Source organism: Crassostrea angulata, chromosome 6 (genome assembly GCF_025612915.1).
Source record: "Crassostrea angulata isolate pt1a10 chromosome 6, ASM2561291v2, whole genome shotgun sequence".
NCBI lineage: Eukaryota > Metazoa > Mollusca > Bivalvia > Ostreida > Ostreidae > Magallana > Magallana angulata.
The window spans coordinates 50,921,937-50,943,348 of NC_069116.1; the positions used below are offsets into that span (position 1 = coordinate 50,921,937).

The 21,412-nt window shown below is 34.0% G+C and overlaps 1 protein-coding gene across 1 annotated transcript in view; it reads left to right on the forward strand.

Annotated features, from left to right (window-relative positions):
* Window positions 1-17,303, forward strand: part of LOC128188587 (atrial natriuretic peptide receptor 1-like) — a 29,963-nt gene extending 12,660 nt beyond the window's left edge. The window contains exons 7-22 of the mRNA XM_052859731.1: window positions 298-427; window positions 1,054-1,138; window positions 3,800-3,944; window positions 4,518-4,646; window positions 6,961-7,065; window positions 7,660-7,731; window positions 9,218-9,389; window positions 10,095-10,256; window positions 10,740-10,914; window positions 11,770-11,916; window positions 12,407-12,530; window positions 13,399-13,467; window positions 13,570-13,744; window positions 14,087-14,185; window positions 15,333-15,424; window positions 15,602-17,303. Coding sequence (XP_052715691.1) covers window positions 298-427; window positions 1,054-1,138; window positions 3,800-3,944; window positions 4,518-4,646; window positions 6,961-7,065; window positions 7,660-7,731; window positions 9,218-9,389; window positions 10,095-10,256; window positions 10,740-10,914; window positions 11,770-11,916; window positions 12,407-12,530; window positions 13,399-13,467; window positions 13,570-13,744; window positions 14,087-14,185; window positions 15,333-15,424; window positions 15,602-15,664 — 1,944 coding nt within the window. The 3' untranslated portion in view covers window positions 15,665-17,303. The remainder of the gene's footprint in view (window positions 1-297; window positions 428-1,053; window positions 1,139-3,799; window positions 3,945-4,517; window positions 4,647-6,960; window positions 7,066-7,659; window positions 7,732-9,217; window positions 9,390-10,094; window positions 10,257-10,739; window positions 10,915-11,769; window positions 11,917-12,406; window positions 12,531-13,398; window positions 13,468-13,569; window positions 13,745-14,086; window positions 14,186-15,332; window positions 15,425-15,601) is intronic.
* The last annotated feature ends 4,109 nt before the right edge of the window (window positions 17,304-21,412 follow it).

Here is a 21,412-nt window from a genome sequence, read left to right on the forward strand (position 1 = left end):
TATCTGTCAAGATGACTACATATTCTGTTGATCACATCATCAACATATTTTGTTTAGTTTATTAATAAATACTTTTATTGATTACTTTTCTAAATAAATGGCATTTTTTGTAACCATCAAACTAGCCCATAATAATATTACTACTTCGCGGTATGTTGGTATATAAATGTAAATTTTTACAGTGCGTGAATTATAACTTTTGCCCCTTATATTTAATTTGTTCGCCCACTCTTTTTATTCATCACCACCTGAAGCGGCCACATTGTCTTCCGATTTTAAACAGATTATTTTTCACAGTTGATTGGCAGATTTCGGGGAGCCACACAGCTGTACTCCAGAGTGCCTGGCGTAGAAATCAACTGGCCTTACGGTAAACCGCCGGATGTGCCTCGATGTGGATTTCGCAACGATAAATGTATCATCCAAGGTATCTGCATTAAGTTTTGAATATATTGGAAACCCATTCATTTTAAAGAGCCGCTCATGTTAGCTGAGAAAATCAAAGAAACATATTTTATTAGTTCATTAGTTAAAGGTGGAGTAGGGGACGGGAACAGCAGACAAGTGTTTTCAGTGAGCGTAGCCGCTGTATGACACTGTCTCTGTACTTATTGTCTGTGGAATGTGACAATCTCAATCCTTACAAAGTCGAACAATCGTCAAAATTAATCTTGACTTAAAATGACTTTGCATAAACTATAGATGCGCTTTCTTACCGAAAACTGATGCACACATTTGTTCGGGTACATTATTTAGAAAGTCTATGTCAAAAACCAATTTCAGTACTATGACTACTATCGCAAGGTTATCGTTGAAACACAGCATTGAAATTCTCTTCACTTTTCATAGTCACATCTTAACATTTCTAAAAAAACAAGGCAATGTATTGTGTGATTTTTTTTTCAAAGTACGTCGGTTACTATTTAATTGATATATAAATGCTTACGTCACGTTGTTATTTACTCTTAGCACTTTACGAAAGAATTCATTGTTAATAAAATTTAAATAGGACAACATTTGCAACCATGACAGATATTAAATTTTCTTTTACAGAGCCTCCCGATATTCTGCTTCCGGTGACCCTATCCTTTGTTATCTTCCTAGTTATATCATCCATTGTGGGATACATAGTGTACAGGTAATATACCTCAAATAATAACCTGGTAGTACAGGTAATATACCTCAAATAATAACCTGGTAGTACAGGTGATATACCTCAAATAATTACCTGGTAAAACAGGTAATATACTTTAAATAATAACCTGGTAGTACATGTAATATACCTCAAATAATAACCTGGTAGTACAGGTATGATACCTCAAATAATAATCTGTTCCCATGTCAATTTTGGTGGTTGATCCCATTAAAGTATTATAATTGTAAACTTCATTTCTTTTATTAATTTGATCGTAATAAGGTAAAATTTGCGTTGCAATAACATGGGTACAAATACCGAGTACGATTAACCACAAAGTGAAAAAGGATTAATGTCAATGTTTTACGTACAGCATTAGGATCTTAGAGTAAGAAAAAGAGTATCGCCTCTTTTTGGAACGATGATGTCAGGAAAACTGTAAAATAAATTAAGTAGGACAAAAAACCCAGCAAAATTGAATCTCGATTAAAAAAACCCTCACATATTGCCTAATATATCAGCTGTTAAAAACATGATCAAATACCTGAACGGAATGACAATGGTTCCAATTACAGACTATTGGCAATGATTCATTTTTTATCATACCATACTGATTTTAATCACAAAAGTTATATAACTTTACCGTCATAGATATTTGATGTAGGTGGGGTTTCTTTTATATTTAAAAGTGTTCCTAAGTGGATATCAGGAAAATCGTTTGAAAATGAGAATCCCAGTGACTAAATAGGAATTTTATAAATTAATTATTCAATCATTTTTAAACCGGGTTTTTCCAAAGGAAAAAATCCGGTTATGAAAGTTTTGAAAATGGCGGGCGGACGAGCGGATGGCTGCCAGGTGCGTTCCCCTATTGTACAGAGAACTACTCCTACATTATTAAAGATAAGACGTTGCTGCTTTGCATATCAGTTGTAAATATATTAGAGGTGTTTTTTGTGATAACAAAAACTATACCAGAGAGGTTTTTTGATGATTTTGATGATTTATGAAAAGAAATACCAGCTGTTGATCTTAGTCATCTTTTTTGCATAAAATTGCATTAATAGTTCCCATTTCTCTGTATAAATACATTATAGTGTTTATTAATTTAGGGTTGATAAGTGGATTATGGATACTGTCAACACATTAACAGCTTTTCTCTTATCAAATAAATTCAAAGGAATGGAGTTGTATAAAGTTAACAAGCTTATCTTTTAAAAAAAATTGGTGAGCTAGCGCTGTAGCCATCATAAAACACAGAAGCAGATTTCTAAAACATTGGTTTATATTTCTGAATCAATTAATTAAATAGGAAGGCACAGTGGTGTACTGGAATTGTGCTGGAGTTGGGTCTCAATATAGAACTGTGAGTCTAGAATGGGCTTCACATCGGCAATGGCATATGCCTTATTCATTATGTATCTACTGTAACTTCAATTTCGAGGTAAAAATTTTCAAGAACCATTAGTACTGTTTTGTGGCAATCGTATCTTCTCGGGCCTTTCCGGCAAGCTCGAAAAACATATCCGAAGTTGTTTTCCGAGCTTGAAGAAAATTAAGATACAGCCAGCTATTTATCATAATATTGAAAATAACTTCGCATTATAAAACATAAGCTACTGTTACTTTTTACCATTTACAATAACACACAAAACTTCATGTGAAAATGATAAAACGAAATTGAAATGGTACAATTTATCTACAGTAGTACAGTATTCCCAGAATCCCCTACTATGGAGTCGAGCTTGCGTATTCCACAGAAAAAGACTAGTGTAGTTGCTAGCGCTCGAAAGCACTAGCAATAAAGAAATTTCAAGGTTCAAGAACAAGCCAACTAGTAGAGTTTGTACTGTATCTTTAGTCGCCTGCTGATTCTTCGACATGCGCATTTACCTGGTGGATCGATGATATTTCAACTTTGTAGTTAACCTTTCGGTCAATCAAGAAAAAAGACGTCGTCTTAATTCTATTCTTGTATCTATGACTTGTGAACTAAGTACAAATTAAGATTAATAAAAACAGCTTCTTGGTGTTTCAATACGACTAATGACTTTAGATGAAACACAATATAAAAGTCATTGTACTGTAAATGTTGATTCAAAATTGAACCTTAAAGGAAATGCATTGTCTTACTTTTCACCTTATCTGGTTGCTTTCCAGTTTTGTCAAAGATCAAACGCACCAGACGAGTCTTGAGCTACAGACGATAGACATTGTTGTTGTTTTGTGAACCCGATCCCCCTGTAGTACGTATATATATAAGGACTTTGATCCCAGCGCTTCTGCGTATTTTGACACGCGATCTGATATTTCTTAAGATTATTTCTGTGCTTCCGATTTTTTCCTTATGTAGTTAAAAACAAAAGCAGATAAAAGGTTAACAATCCCAATTAATAGAAGTTCGCAAGACAAAACTCATCGATCACGACTGCATGAATGTCATACATGCAGTGGCGTAGATGTACACCGTGAAATATAACTTTATAGGCGGCAAATTCTTAAATTGTCAAATAAGAAATGTAATACAACCAGGTAGAAATATGAAGACAGAAAAAACCATAGAATAGATTAGATTACATGGATATTCGAATATAATGCAAAACTATACTCAGATTATAAATTTTGCCATAAAAGATAACTGTTTACGCATGTTTAATTTCACAGAAAGATTCGTTTTGATGCTGAGCTAGAGAAAAAAGTATTCCTTGTCTCCCAAGACGAGCTACAGATCAAGAAAGGGGACGGAGCATTGCATGGCTCCTTCCTGTCCAAGTCTAGGCTCTCCATTTTGACAGAACATTCGTCAAAGGTAATCCTTGGGTAGTGTAGATTAAAGTTTGTTCAAATCATGATCCCCAGGGGAAAGATTGGGTCACAGTGGAGATGAATTATAAAAATAATAGAAAAATTATCTTTAAAAATCTTATTCTATCTTATTACGATGTTAAACTTTAGTTTTTGTTCAGAAAAATTTCTGAAAGTATTTGAAAATCAAGGTACTCTACTAAGTTGTCTTGATGGTTTGCATTTGATACTCTAAAGAAGGTCTAATGCTTTTGTAGGATATTGTTGCTCAGGTGGGCGGTTTCACCACCTGGGTTTCGTGTTTTCATATAGTTAAACCTTGCAAAAGCACAATGTCTTACTTTTAAAGTCAATATGTGTATTTTAACAAACACGAAGAAATAATTCATGGTAAATGTCGACTTTGCTTATTTCGTATTTTCTTTACACCAGAAAGGGAATACGTCATTATAATGAACATTGCATGACTCATTGATATCTTGTGAATTTGAAGGGTGATTTCACTATCTAGCTATATCACGTTTAAATTATGTTTTTCTCACAAGATACCTGCTAAACGTAGTGCTCATTTATATAGGGAGACGATGCGGAGTTCCAACAGCTGTTCACGCAGGTTGGAATGTGTAGAGGAAACTTGGTAGCCATCCGGAAGTTGAAGCTAAAAACAGTAGAACAAAACAAGGAGGTTTTACGAGAGTTTAGAGAAGTGTGTTATATTCTTTGTTTTTACAGAGCATCTTTAATGAAGAATCCGGATATTTTAACAGCCAAAAATATAACTTGTTTTCTTTTGCCTAAACTTGTTTTCATGAAGTACAATGTGTTGAATATTAAGCATCTTTTACCGGAAAAGCTAGCAACGAACATGGAATTAAAAAATCACATATATATATTTACACAAGCTTTATAACCAACGTATTTATATATAAGATATATCATAACCGTAAAGAAGAATAAGAGTACACAAGGTTTTTATATTGATAGAAAAGTATCAATGTGTTAAAATCGTTTCACGCGAAAAAAGATTGTTCCTAGCTAAAAATATAATATATATGCGTCACTAATAATCATACAGTCTCTATAGTACTCGTATGGCGCGACTGGCACCTAACACAGGTGCTGACCTTGTTTACACCAGTATATCATCACGAACAGATTAATAGGTTTCATGTACATACTTGTATGTATTTTCGAAATTAATTTTCATATGAACAAAATAATTGTTAAGCGTAGGACACTGTGCTGGATAATGATGCCAGTGCCATGATAGCATTTTTGCACCCACTTAAGATGCTGTTTCCTAAAAATCCATCAATACCAAATGATAGACCACTGTCTAGAGAGTATATAACCACTTTTGTTTTTATTGTGTCTAACCTGACAGATGAGATATTTACTTTTAAAAATGAGTATCCCATTGGAAAATGTTTATTCTCAAAGGAGAAATAATTTTCCCACAGGAAATGTTGAAAATCCTTCAGGTTTTTTCTAAAACTCTCATAGGAAATATATTTTTTATAGTAGAAAATATTTATTGGAGGAAAAAGATTCAGAAGGGTAATTTTTCTAAATTAAAATTCGCTATCGGATTTTGAAATCCTATGAGAGTGTTGTTGAAATTCTATTGGAATTTATATTCCGATAGGAATTCTTTTATTCCGAAAGGAAATTTCAAATATCCTATTGGAAATTTTTTCCCCATTGGAAAATTTTTTTCCTAATTGAAATTTATTTTTTAAAGGTAAATGTCTCACCTGACAGGTTATACACTCTTTTAGCAGTGTATTATGTATCATATTTGAATTTGTCAATACATGCAGCTTAGACGGGTGCAAAAATGCCACCTTGGCACTGGCATGATTATCTGGCATAGTGTTGTAGACTTGGTTGTACTTTTAAATGTGTAATTTTCCGCACTATTTCATTTACTGGGTGGTAATTCATTGTCAAGATTGCGGTCAACAGAATATTTTATTGTGAAGATGCCTTATCACGTGGTTTCGGAAGAGCTGAACACGTGTACTATTTAAACCACAGGCACCTGACATCATAATTTTTTTCTCATACTAAAAAGTACCCTATACCTACATGTACATGTAATAATACACTCATTATTAGGTGTAGGATATTTTTTATTATGAGAAAAATTCATAACCTCAGGTGCCTGTGGTTTGAACCTAGTACTCTGTTCATTTGTCCTTTTTAGTGACGTTCAAATATGAAATAAACAGCGTGTTAAAATTTTCCGGGATATAACTTGATTGGTCACGTGATCAAATCCTTCGAAGCCCGAAGGCTTCTCAGAAGATTTCTAATCTGATTGGTCTTAAAGAGTCATGTGTCAGGACGAACAAATTGTCCTGTTTTCATGGAAATATATATATCGTTTGATGACTCTTTTGGAAGTATGTTTTCATTCCATTACATTGTTAGTGTGTATAAGCAGCGATTGGCGTACGACTTAATGTCACGTGGCTTGGTTGTCAACAAATTAACCATCAGGTCTACCTTAAACCTTGACATGTGATATTTTTGGTCATAAACTATTATAAAGTATTTCAGCTCTAAATTTTCGGTATTTCACCGTTTATTTATGCAAATCTCTTCATCTTAGTGAGGTAAATACAGCCAAAGAATGGTCACGATCATTTTAATATGAAATACACGTGTATCAATGATTCATGAACACACCAAAAAAAAATTGCATGACAAAAATTTGTCACTATTGTTGTTGTGTTCTTATCCTCATGCATTTACGCGTTCCTTGGCTACTTTTTACATGTATCCCATTCAAAATTCAGATTTTTTTTTTGATTGATGGTTCTCGCAGATAACACCTCCTGAATTCTGTTTTGATTTGTTATCGTGTATGTCTTGATTAAACATATACCGGAGTTTAACCGTATATTAAAAGTGATGAAGAGGATGCATGAATAATTAAATAATTAAGGGAAATGGAAATTAAAGTTTCTCTGCAACAGAGAAATGACATCGTGTATTTCAATCTTCCATTATTTCAGTTGTATCACCTCCAGCATCCGAACATAGCTAGATTTATTGGAGTTGTAATTGAAAATGGCGACAATAGAGTCCTGATGGAGTATTGTCCTAGAGGCAGCTTACAGGTATTTCTCAGAGCTAGCAAATAATTCATGCAATGATTTGTCAAGTAATCTTTACAAACACGACCCATATTTCCCAAAGCTCCGAAACTTTGCTCAATGAATTGCATGTAACTATGACGAAAATGACATTAGATATGGTTTGAACACGATACATGTACAATGCAAAGCAATATCTCCAGCTCTATACAAAATACAAGTTAAAAGAAATGCATCTTGAATTTTGTGTCATGCTGCTGTCTTGCCGTTTCCCGTCATATATATATATATATATATATATATATATATATATATATATATATATATATATATATATATATATATATATATATATATATATATATATATATATATATATATATATATATATAAAATAAAAGAAAAAAAGCAACACTAACTGCAAAACATAAATATTTATATATATATTTGATATATTTCTCATGTATTAAATTAGATCATGTTAATTTTTTTTCTTGATGAAATTTAATATAAACAGTTACATGTTATAAGTAAAACAAATAGAAAACTTTGAGTATGATTAATTTGATTTTTTTAATGCAATCGACGCAATAATTTATGGAAATTGTTTCTTTAAAGGATATAATAGAAAACGACGACATCGATTTGGACTGGTCTTTCCGGTACTCCATTATCTGGGATATTCTAAAGGTGAGCAGTCTACTGACACCAAAGCATCCCACTGCGCACTGCCTAGGCAGATCCAATCATAATGAAAAAAACTTTCTTGATATATAATTTCTCACTTGATTGGTAAAAGCCACGGATAAGCTATCACTTTAAATGATTGAGTTGTGTTTTTTTTGTTTTTGTTCTTTTTTTTTTTTTTTTTTTTTGTTCTTTTTTTTTTTTTTTTGGAATATAGTATATCCTGTAGATATCTTATTCCGCGATTGAACTGTTTTCCATCAAATCGCGAGAACATGAATCGCAAATGCCGATTTTTTTTTCATATTTTCATGTAGTTTACATATTTCCGAAAAATAAAAACAAGATTTTAAAATTTTCAAGATGTGCCTCTCACGATTTTACGCGGATGTTAATTTCTCGCGTTCAATTAGGAATCCACAATAATACTGATGAAACGTCTCATTGAGCAAACGGTTCTCTAGAGGACGTAGACCAACATACAAGTAAATTAAACATTCATTAAAGACTTGACCTCAGGATCATGAAGCAATTTTTAAGTTAAAATATCAGTCGGTCATAAATTAATTGTTTATAATATTATGACAATCGAAATTTGTAATTGACAATTTTGTATCAAGACACTTTAAATTGCATTTCTATTTTTGCAATCTAATTGAAATTAGATCTTAGATCCACTCGCGTACGATCGTTACACTTGTACGTATAGCGTATCGTAGAAGAGCGGATTTACTAATCTTATTTTAATTATATTGATTTTTTTTCTGTGATTTTAATCAAGAGACATTTAGACAGTTAACAATTTTTGACTTAAGTCTACGTTTGCTTTATTTTCCTGGATCCAGAACACAATTGTCAATATCCGTATTAAAGCCAGGTAATGAAAAAGGGGCAAGGAATTAGTGCATTAAATTTTATCTTATAAGTCTAGAGAACTAACAAGCTGATTGGATTTTATTTTCATTGGTCTAAAACTCTTAATAGCAAGGCCATTTTTTTCAATTTTTGAAATGATGTTTTGAGACTTGGGATCCACTCGAATACAATTTTTTGTTACTTATCTTTAATTATCAAATATAAAGCAATAGAAATGCAGTAATATTTGATTCATTTTTATGTAACTTATTTCCTTAAAAAAACAGTGGCGTGTATCAGTAGAACACGATGACAATAATGAAAACACAAGAATGCTTTCAGACAGGGACGTATATATATGTTATATACTGTAAACCAACTTTTATTCGCGTGCGAGAAATTTTCGCAAGTTTAGCGGGAGCCTTGTCGTCGCGAATATTTCTCTCCGCGAACCTATCCTTTGTCTATAGTTTTTATAACAATACAGGTCTGGATAAGGCTTGGTCGTGAACAGTAGTCGTCGCGAACCAGTTTATCGGCAGTTAATCGCGAAATACAGTCGCCGCGAATAAAAATTAGTTAACAGTATGTCTCTGTTCCAGATTATAACGGTAAATATGACATTGTTTTACAGGGATTGGAATACATACATTCTAGCCCGATACGTTACCATGGACGCCTCAGCGGTACTAACTGTGTGATTGACAGCAGGTTTATGCTGAAACTGACAGATTTCGGCCTACCCTCTATCTATAATGTGGAGATGCGCGAGCAACTTCAAGACAGGAAGTCATTTAATATGAACAGTAGGTGCTGCTTGTCCACTCGTATTGATCTATATTTGAATTTAAAGATTTTTATTAAAATTAGGGTTTGTGTGAAGTATTGTGTGCTGTAGAAAGGAATGTTTTGGGGGGAAATGAGAAGTACAGTGTTACAGTTAGTTTTATCCGTAGGAAGTTCCCTAACAATTTGCCAAATTACACATTTGTTGAAATATTCACATTATAGTCTGTCCCAAGATATTCATGCAGCACATTTGGCCAATATTTAATAAAAATACACATGTATACCTGTGAAGAAGTGCAATTAAAATCGATGAAAGGGAAAATTTCTATGATATCTTCATTGACACATTATTTTTCGGAAAAATACACAAGAACAGAAACAATTCTTACGGAGATTTAAAATGGGGAAAGTTTACATCTTTTCTCCATTTGAAAGTCACTCAGAATACATTGCGCAATTTTTCAACGTGCTGCAATACAACATCCCCGTAGACTTTACATTTTTTAGCCGTGTATTGAAACCTGAAAAGCTTAAGGGGGTGTTTTTACGGAGAAATCATGGAAATTTTTCATACTTTTGAATGAATTTCATTTGAATCCTGAGGTATTTATGAATAGCGAGTAATCAAGCAAAATGTGAATAGAGGATATCTTGGGACAGACTATAATAGTATCACATTTTGTCTTTTTATTACACGTAAATATTTGCATATATACACATAGAGTTACTATGGACTGCCCCGGAATTGTTACGAAAGCTGTTCAACTCGAACCAATCAAAGGACATTAACTATCAGAAAGCAGACATTTACAGCTTTGGAATCACTCTGCAGGAAATTGTAGTCCGTGGTGCCCCCTATGACGGAAGTAACCTTACGTCAGAAGGTATTTTATGTTCTTTAAAAACGTGTTTTGAGATGATACTTTATTGTGCATACATATTAATCAAACTGTGTAACTTTTTAAGTGTACAAAAAATTCAAGCAAGAAAAAAGTTGGTGCTATTGACTTTCTGCCTTTATAAATCCAATTACACTAGTAATTTAGCAGCAACTAATCCAGTAAAGATAATATTGTGTTTCCAAAATATTTTTTAATATATCTTGTACTTTAATTTTAATTAACTTGCCGTACAAAAATGTTTTCCTTTGTTATAATTCCGTTCATTGGGGTGAATAACACCTTTTAACAAAAAAACACTAAAGATCAAGGGTTTACCCAATATACATGTACATGTAATACTATTTAGTCATAATGGACACTTCTATATATACATGTACATGCAGTGAGACTCAGAGGATTTTGATAACAGAACCAACAATGTATTTTTTTCACGTCTGAATGGTGTAAAGTATCACATTGTTACAGAAATAATCGAGAAAGTGCGAGAGGCCCCAGGCACTATGGGGCCATTCAGACCGGAAGTTTCACAGATAGAGTGCACTGCAGAGTTACGGGCCTTACTTCAACACTGCTGGTCGGAGACTCCCGATGAACGACCGAACTTAGCCGAAGTATTCTACTCTCTGAAGAAAATGAACGTGTAAGTATTATAGACGAGCAAGCTAATTAAAATTCTAATTTTTATCAGATTGATACATGTAGAAGACATATCGAATACGATATTCGAGATAAATGTAGACCTGTTATGTTAAAACTAGGATGCCGAAATCTTTAATTCCTTGACACTTTCGGCGTTATTTTGATCGCGGTGACTTTGGGGTTACCAGTGGGCTGCTTTTTTACAAATCATACCAAATGTCGAGATAAAACGTGATGAAGTTCGTCGTATATTTGGCGCAAAATATATGCAATGCACAGACATGCACAACAGGCACGTAGCATCGGAGGGGGGGGGGGGGGGTGCATTTCAAAAACGATGCTACGTGCCTGCACAAAAGAGTATTTTTGTCAAATCGAGAATCGGAAATTCTTCGATACCAAGGTGTATGGAGCTATCAATGCAACATTGGGGAGAAAAATACAGAGCATTTGCTATAGTTTTCTGCAACGCCTGCTACTTTAATTGCCGAAATCGATTATTTAATATATTGTCTAATAAATTGAAAACAATCAAGCATTCTATGCCATGAACTACATGTATTCACATCCATTATGGTTTTAGAATTAAGGGAAATTCTTTAGGCTGTGAAGTAAAAGATATTGTTAAATATCAATATGCATGCTAAATAATAATTTAGCGACGAAACCAAATAGGAAATTATTTTGAGCCCTTTCCATTATTAATTCTGAGAGTATATTCCATTTTTTCCATATTAATCATTAATCATAAATATATTATAGATGCAAATCACTGTTTGTTAGCCTTCTATTGTCCAAACAATCGCACCGTTTATCCAATAAAGTCATGTTTATTACAAATGTTGATATCTCTTAGAAATCAAAAAGGAAATATAATGGATAATCTGATGAGGAGAATGGAGCAATACGCCAATAATTTAGAGAGCATTGTAACAGAGAGAACCAAAGCGTACATCGACGAAAAACGGAAAGCTGAGGACCTTCTCTGTAGGCTGCTACCGCCGTAAGTTGTAATTTTTTTCCACTTTCCCCTTTTAGGCATATGGTGTCTTGTGATAAGAGAGATAACTCGCATTTACTTCAGTGTATGCCACTGAGTTTCAACGGAGTGATCTGTGTCGAATTCTGGACTCGGTTCTTCTAAAATTGTCGACATTCCGGTTAAAATCTACAAATGTAGATATTATCAAATCAAAATTTTGTGAGATGTACATGGGCATTGTGCACTACAATAGATTAAATAATGTTTTGATTTTCAGTCAATTATTTAAAATAAGAGGCTCATATATATTTAATATAATGACTACTGGTCCTATATATATTAGCGGTATTCTATAAATTTATTTAACTGACAATCAAGAACAGCGCTCGTCTTCAAAAGATTAAAAGTGAAACACAATGATTATGATTTCTGATGTGTGTGGATCCATGATCTTACTGCCCTTAGATATGTTATAAGTGTTAATGATTACATTGTGAGCTGTGACTTGAAGGACGGTGGCCAAACAGCTGGAGTCGGGGAACAGCGTGGACCCAGAGACGTTCGAGATGGTCACCATCTACTTTAGTGATATCGTGGGCTTTACCACACTGGCCTCACGAAGCACACCTTTAGAGGTAAACGTAGTACACCTTTACAGGTAAACATGTAGCACACATTTAGAGGTAACCATGTAGTACACCTTTAGAGGTAAACATGTAGCAAACCATTACAGGTAAACTTGTAGCACACCTTTACAGGTAAACATGAAGCACACCTTTACAGGTAACCATGTAGTACACCTTTACAGGTAAACATGTAGAACACTTTAAGAGGTAAACATGTAGCACACCTTTACAGGTAAACATGTAGCACACCTTTACAGGTAACCATGTAGCAAACCTTTACAGGTAAACATGTAGCAAACCTTACAGGTAAACAGTGCGTTTGTTTGCCATGGGTTTTTTGTCTGTTGATAATAATGTTAATGATTGATTTCGATTTGTGTGTAAATAGGTCTTGCATTGTTAAATGATCCCAATTAATTTAGAATAGGCAAATCAATATTATCATATGATCATTCATTTTGCATAAAGTGACTGATTTTAGATTTTAGTTCGTTTCTGAAAGAATCCTTGTGATATGATGTATGCTTTTATGCATGAAAGTTTTACAAAAAGTGTGGTCGATGATACATCAATCAAATATAATTTATTACGTTTATCTGTTCAGTAAGATAAATTATACTATCATTATGTGGTTTCTTTTGCGGGTATTATTTATTCCCATTTTTGCTACCCGTATACATCTACAATTACACGATAACAAAATCAGAATAGATGAGCTGGTTACAAAATTAGAAATCATGTCCGTAACATCCTTTGCATTTGTTCAGATCGAGAAAAGAAAGTGATGATTTGCGCATAAGGATGCATAAAAATAATAAATTCTTGCGCAATCGAACTGAACTCTGCCCCGTTAAGCTTCATATTGTCTAATTTACAGGTTGTAGCCCTGCTCAATAGTTTGTACACGTGCTTTGACAACATAATCCACCATTTTGACGTATACAAGGTAGTATTTCTTCGAAATGATTAAATCAGCAGATTGGATGAATTCATTGATATTTCATAATGATATACATCTAAATTTTTCCTTCCAATGTCATTATCAAAGGTGGAAACTATTGGGGACGCCTACATGGTGGTTTCTGGACTTCCGGTCAGAAATGGTCAGAGGCATGCCATGGAGATAGCCAACATGTCCCTGAGTATCATGAAGGCCGTCCAGGAATTTAAGGTCAAGCACAAACCGGATGAAAAATTGATGATTCGAATTGGTATCAATTCTGGTAAGGCTTGTCATTTAATGTTTCAGATTCAACCCTATTCGATATTGTATACAAGTATTTGGGGGGGGGGGGGGGGGGAGGATGTTGAAAGACGGATCTTTTTGCTCGCTCAGTAACACTCATATTTCTAATTACGTCAATGGCTTCAAATAGCAACAACTCAATTTAGATTATAAGAATGTTCATCTGAGTCGGGCACAAGACTGGCACTTTACAGTAGCCTGATTATCCAGCACAGCTGTACATGTCAATGTATCAGTATTTCGTATTGGATCCGGTCTCGGTTATAACAAGTATAAGATCACTGACCCATTATGTCTTCCTCTTTTTTCCCGTCATTAGGCCCCGTGGTTGCGGGAGTAGTGGGCATTGCAATGCCCAGGTATTGTCTGTTCGGGGACACCGTCAACACTGCCTCCAGGATGGAGTCTACGTCACTGGGTAAGAATATCTCAAATCTACGTCACTGGGTAAGAACATCTAAAATCTACGTCACTGGGTAAGAATATCTCAAATCTACGTCACTGGGTAAGAACATCTAAAATCTGCGTCACTGAGTAAGAACATCTAAAATCTACGTCAGTGGGTAAGAATATCTCAAATCTACGTCACTGGGTAAGAACATCTAAAATCTACGTCACTGGGTAAAAACATCTAAAATCTATGTTACTGGGTAAGAATCTCTTAAATCTACGTCACTGGGTAAGAATCTCTTGTTAGGTCACTGGCCAGGGTAAGATTCTGTAGAATCTTTGTCACTAGGTAAGATTCTTTAGAATTTACGTCACTTGGTATGTGTCTTCTAGAATCTGCGTCACTTAGTAAAAATGACTACAATCTACGTCACTTTGCAAGACTAGACTCAACATCACTTTGTATTAATCTCTAGAATAAACGTTACTAGTAAGATTCCCTAGAATTTACGTCATTTGGTGAGAATCTCAAGAATTTACTTCACTGGGTAAGATTTTTTAGGAATTTATGTTACTTAGAGATTTATAATAAGAATCTCTAGAATGTACGTCACTTGGTTGACAAAAAACTAACAAAAGTAAAAGAAAAACTCCATCATTAAAGCCCGTCTTTTATACTAAATACCTAAAAATCGACACAGTTTTGGCAGGACGATATTGTGATTGCAATGTGCGGCGGTCAATTCATGCAAATATTGTCTCAAGTAGACTACCCTAGTGATTACCACGTTAAACGTCACCAGATTTGAAAGATTTTGCTAATCCTAGATCACTCTGGCCAACTCATATCTTAATAGGTTTTTCTCATCAGCTTGAGTATCGAGTATAATGACTGTTATGCTCGGAATGGAATGGCAAGTAAATGATTCCTTTTAGATGTGAAAAACTTAAAGGGCAATCATGTTTAATGTGAATTTATTCTTAACCAATATACTGAGGTATATGTGATGGGTAATCATCAAAAGTGGATGAAATACATTACATTGTGAGTAAAAGAGTAGGAAGGTTTGCCAGACACCATTTTTGCGGGGTGCAATTAAGATAATTAATATACATGTACACTGTATTCAATGGACTGTAATTATTATTAACTCTCTTTTGTGTATTTGTCATAGCTGGAAAAATCCAAATTTCTGAATCCTCGGAGAAGTTATTACAGCAGTTTGGAATGTACGATGTCAGCTGTCGTGGAGAAATCCCGATAAAGGTAACCGATCTATGTGTAATGTACATTATCGACGAAAGGCGGGGATAATTGAATTTCAAAATTAAATCCCAAGATTGTATTCCTAAACCGATACTGAAATAATCCTGATAAAAGAGGAAAATTATTCCTGAGTTATCTCCCGTGGCCTTCCTACTTTTATGGAGATTTTTTTGCCAGGGTAAAGGCCTGATGGTGACCTACTGGTTGGAGGGGGCACAGTTAGAGGTCAGCAAGAGTTGACAATCACTGCTCGGAGGGAGATCGTCTCTCTCCCCTGAAGTTCGCCGGAAACGAATCTCAGTGGCATGTGACCAGCGTCCATCCTGGAGCCCAAAACCTACGAATTTGATGCCAAACACACCCAGTTACCAGTAGATATTAGTAAATATAACTAGTTTCTTTCCATTTTATTTTTGGACAGCCGGAATTTGGGAAAGTTATATTTCTTAACTATGAAATTTTATACTTATTCATGTTATTACCAGGCTTAATAGGACGGAAAAGGGTATACCACTTTAAAATGAGCGATAATGAACGCTTTTTGTTAAAGTGCTTAGCGGAATGTCGTTTTTATTGTTGTTTTCTTTAAATTTATAATTTGTTAAATAATTATTCATAACTATTTTTGATACGCATCGATTACTAGACAATGACGTTTAAGTTATATGAACGTTTTCTGATTCATAAATGCAAACACCATCACATAAAGGTGTTTTGCGAAGAAATACTGAAACTACTTTCCCCGACTCAGTTTATACTGTGAGAGTTCCTCCAATCGCAGCATCCTTGATAAGAAAAAAAACTCGTATTATCTTCCCGTTTCCCTGGTGGAGCGTGAATGAATTTGTCAGTTTTTATCAGGAAGCCAACATGGCCGCTGGGAAAATTAGTCAATAAAAGTATTTATTTCTTCTTTCTTCCGTCCGTCGGCGTATATACTGATCATGTTGCCTGTATCGCTTCCTTGTTTCTCGTGAGATTCAACTAACGTTTTGAACGTGGCAGAACTACCTATTTCATTAGCATGTATATATATGTATATATATATTCTTTTGTATGTTCTGTGTTCTATGGCTTTGGAGAGAGAGAGAGAGAGAGAGAGAGAGAGAGAGAGAGAGAGAGAGCATTTATTGCCATATCATGGTTTTCACAATCAAATTCAGTTAACTTATCTAAATGGCTTAATTTTTATATTATAATATGCACTTAATGTAAAATTACTACCAGTTGGAATTAATCTTGATAGCTGACCTCTTTTGATTATGTTTTAAAATTGCTGACCTTAAAACGAAGAAAATTTATCTAAAGTATGTCCTGCGTTGTGTCGCCGGCTCTGACATTAATACAGGTATTCAGGTCAGTTTTTTATAAGCATATTTCTTTATCAAAAGAACAAGGGAAAAATAAAATTGGTATTAACCGTGTGCCAGTTACGTGTGATATGATTGATGCATTTATGCAGAGTTAAAGATCAAAAAAATGTATATTACATAAGTTTTCGAAGACATTTTTATTATATCGTAATACATGTAGTTAATGTGTATATATGTAAAGGGGAGGGGGTGCAAGTATTTCATTCTAATTAATAATCAAAATGAACCATGTGTTGTTTAATACAAAAAAGTTATGAATTTATATTATATATATATTTATTTACTGATGTTGAAATGAACTGTGATGTAAAGATTTACATCTTGTTTTGACCAATTTGTCTCTTTAGTTTTATTTCACGTATTTTACTCATCTTTTCTATTTGCAATTGACAATCAATGATTCTCACCGGTTTTAAGAACTGAATGTTTATATTTTTCTGATTGTTGTTCGCATTTCGTGTGAAGAAAAAATTCTATTTTACTGTTTGTACCATATAATAAAAACAAATTTATGAAATGTTGCGTTCAGAGTGATTTATGGTTTTTCTTTTGTGTCTAAACGTGTACGATAGGTGTGTTTTGTCCATGAAAATAATGGAAGTTCTAGATTTTTATTTTTTGAATAAGATATATTAATATCAGAGAAACACGACTTTGGCTAAAATTGTATGCTTGATGTATGTATTTTTTTCGTATATCTCATGCAAACCATTCCGCAAAATCGGATTCTTTGACACTAAAAGACATACAAAGATTCCATTGACGGGAAATCGTGCGTTTATTATTAAGATACAGCAATGATTTTTTGTTTTCTGTAAAATGCAGATTATATTGGTTTCTTCGTCTTTTGATAAAACCCAGAGTAAATTTCCCTTAATGAGATATTAATGGCGTGACGCGAGCGCCGGAATTCACAACCCGATATTCAGGCCACGGGCTTGAGTTTCGGGGGCAGATGTACCACTTCATTCCCGAATAAACATCATCAAAATCCTCATCTGGAGATCGTCAAGCAGGGGGTAACAAAGAGCGAACCCCCCAAGTCACCGTTCCAGCAAGTTATCAAAATAAACGCGAAATTAATAAATAATTATGGCGTCCATAAATTCAAACAAATTTTATTGTCAAAACTTCTAGGTATCTAAAATTAAACAACGAAAATTTTTATGATTTCTTGCAACCTGAATTAGAAATTGTATATTTTATGTAGTTCTTACCAATTAAATTCTATTTTTGCAACTAATGCACTTTAGTTTTTTTATAACGACTACTAAAAATGTCCTTTTTAGCCTTGCATTAGCCGAATATTTTCGTCTCATTCATATTTTGATTCATTATCATAATTATATTTTAAACACTTCTTGAAATTAACCATTTTGGTGTATATTGTTAGGGAAGACTAGAGCATGTTTGAATATTAATGATGGCCCTATACAGGTATGCTCCATGTAAAAATTTAAGACCACAAAAGACGTATTGTTAATTCCTTCAATTGTCAGTAGTTGTTCCGTTGACCTTTATTTTACATCAATACATATAAAATTCACGATGCGGTCGATTCTTTGATCATTGTATTGATTCTTTACACATAATCTACTTTTTCTTGTATAGTTTGAAATTCAAATCTGACTGTAATAGGCAATATCATTTTAGAGATTATGAATATTAAGAAGCTTCTCTTGGTTGTGCATCAGAAGAACCACGTTTTACTGTAAAATCATGGTATGTATATATACGTATATACACTACAATGTACTCACTATTACTTTGAAGATTTTTTATGGTATTCTTATATCCTTACACCACGGATCTCCAAAAAATAACAGTTTATATACAGCTCTGGGGGAGCGTATTCTTATTTTAACAGATGGTCAGTTCCAACAATCATTAGTTTATCAATTTGAAAAGCTACTGCACAAACATCAAGACGTTTCAAGCTTGCTTGAATCAAATCAAGTTCAACCATACCAATTATTCTTCAACACTGATGTTTTTTAGGTCGCTGAATACAAGAGAAAATATATGTATTCTTTAATCACACGTTAACTATATGTTATATAAAAATATAAATTTAAAAAAAAAAACGCTGTTTATTATTATTTTTATTTAAAATAACGTTCGGGCGTTTCCTAAAAACCTATCAAATACATGTACTAGTATTGAGCTAAAGGGAATTAAAATGCCTATGAAATCAAGTCGCAACAGCGGTTCTTAGAAGTCGGTCAAAGATGTCAGATTAACAAGCTTGTAATAACGCGATAGGCCTGCTGAAAATTTGTTTTATTAGAGCTAACTACACTCAGAAAAAAATTAGCAGAGCTCCCCGGGAATCTGAGGGTACTGAACACCCTCTGCTCTCTCGGTGAGATGAAAACACAGCAGGTGCAAGTTTTATTGGTATTGACACATTTTTATACATAAATATACATATATGTGTACATTTTTTATGAACAAACGGAAGGGAGCACGGAGAGAGAGAGAGAGAGAGAGAGAGAGAGAGAGAGAGAGAGAGAGAGAGAGAGAGAGAGAGAGAGAGTGTGTGTGTAACTTAAAAGTAAATCTTTCTGGCGGAGATTTCAATTGTAACAACATAATTATAGATGAGAGAAAAATCCTTTTAATAGAATGATGAATTTAATAATATACATGTATATATGTAGTTTTAACATAGTTATGTTAATTTCAAAGATCATACAGATTTTGCGTTTTCAGCCAATTATTTGTGAAATTGAAGCATAACGGCTGCAATGACTTTGTAATTGAGGAAACATACTAAACTGTGTCAAACGTCTGTACACTTTCAATGAGTCCTTGATTTCTCATTGACATTATCTCAAACATTATATAAAGAATGTCAAAAGTTAATCCGTTCGGAAATTGTATGAGAGCGCGCGGAGTACATATCCTAGAAAAGGTTAAAACCAGATCCCCCGACCTCAGAGTATCGAGATAAGCTAGATCTTTGAAGTGTGATAGGCAGTGAACAAGAACAAGAGAAATAGAACAGGCTTTGGCGGTTTATATGCATTTGTTTTAATTTGTTTGAAACCAAACCAAGGCGAGGTCGTAATAGTTTAGCGGTGAGGCAGAGAAAGGCTACAAACTGCTGAAAAAACCCCCAAACATACCGAAAGGGCAGCGAAGAAAATCAAGATGGAATGACAGAGCAGCTGTGGAAATAAAATATATTGGTTGTAAATTCTTCTCGACTTTGTGTTTATCATACCCACCCACAATTCATCAACAAGTCATTGAATAAAAGAAAATGACGAAGAATGCAACAATTCTCAGTAAGCTTGGTTCATATTTTATGGAAATATGTTTACGCTTCGGATTTGTTGATTTTTGTAGCATAAACCTTAAATAGAAGAGGTTAATGTTCCTCTGAGGCTTACAGCCACTATAAACTGTGAGGAGTGTTGACTCTACAGACAGACTACTTCACAAAAAATGGAAATAACTCTCTCTCTCTCTCTCTCTCTCTCTCTCTCTCTCTCTCTCTCTCTCTCTCTCTCTCTGAGATATGCAATCGACGACCCCTGTGAAGACGGCTTCCATAAATCAGTATCCCAGGGAAATCAATTCCCTGAGCTTAAAATGTCACTGCAATCCTGAGTTAAAATGAATTTTAAATTAACTTAATGTCAATATCTGCATCACTAAATTGATTCATTTATTCTAGTTTTGATAGAATGATATTTTTGGTTAACACATAACATTGGAATTCCAGTTTGTTTACAGGACAGCGAAGGAGTGGCGGTACTAGATGACGTACCATCGGACAGAACTGGCCACCAAAGACGAGGGGTCAAAGGTTAAAATAGTACATCAAAATGATTGAAATGAAAATTTACAGTGTGGTGTATAGATCATAGTCTCTTTCTTCATATACAAATGTTTCCGTACTAGTATTGCAAGTTCATGTTACTAAGTGATGACATGCCCTGAATGATATATATCCGCGTTTATAATGCAAACAATGTAGCAATGAACATTGCAGAGGTTTGGTTTTTTTAATATAAAAATGTAATAAGACGTGTTATGAATTTGACCCAATTTATCATGATGCATTTATAATCATAAATGCAAATTTCAATCAAACTGTATTTGAACTTGACCTTTTTGACAGCTAATGACGTCATTACAGTCTTATCAAAGTGTCACCAAACACACAAAAATGTCGTAGTCCAAATTATGTATATGTACCAGTTTGTAAAACGCATCGTCATTATATAAAAAAAGTTCACACAAAATATGAACAATTTTCAGTTTTATAATTTTCTTTCCTGACAAATCTCATCCAAATTCTACAACGATGATAGGTCTGGTAAAGAATCTCTCTGCATCCACATCTTACAAGAGAAAGTTTGTAACGAGTGGGGGGATAACAATACAAGGAAACACAGGACTCATTGTTGTCATTGACATTTATAGATCTCGTGGTGGCGTGAACATTATATAACAGACGGGTTTAACACATCTAGTTTTTCTGATTCCTTGTCCTTCGGTCCGTATGCGTGTGAAAAACATATCCTCTATTTAATTTGAACAAAAACGCAACAATCTCTCTCTCTCTCTCTCTCTCTCTCTCTCTCTCTCTCTCTCTTTCTCTCTC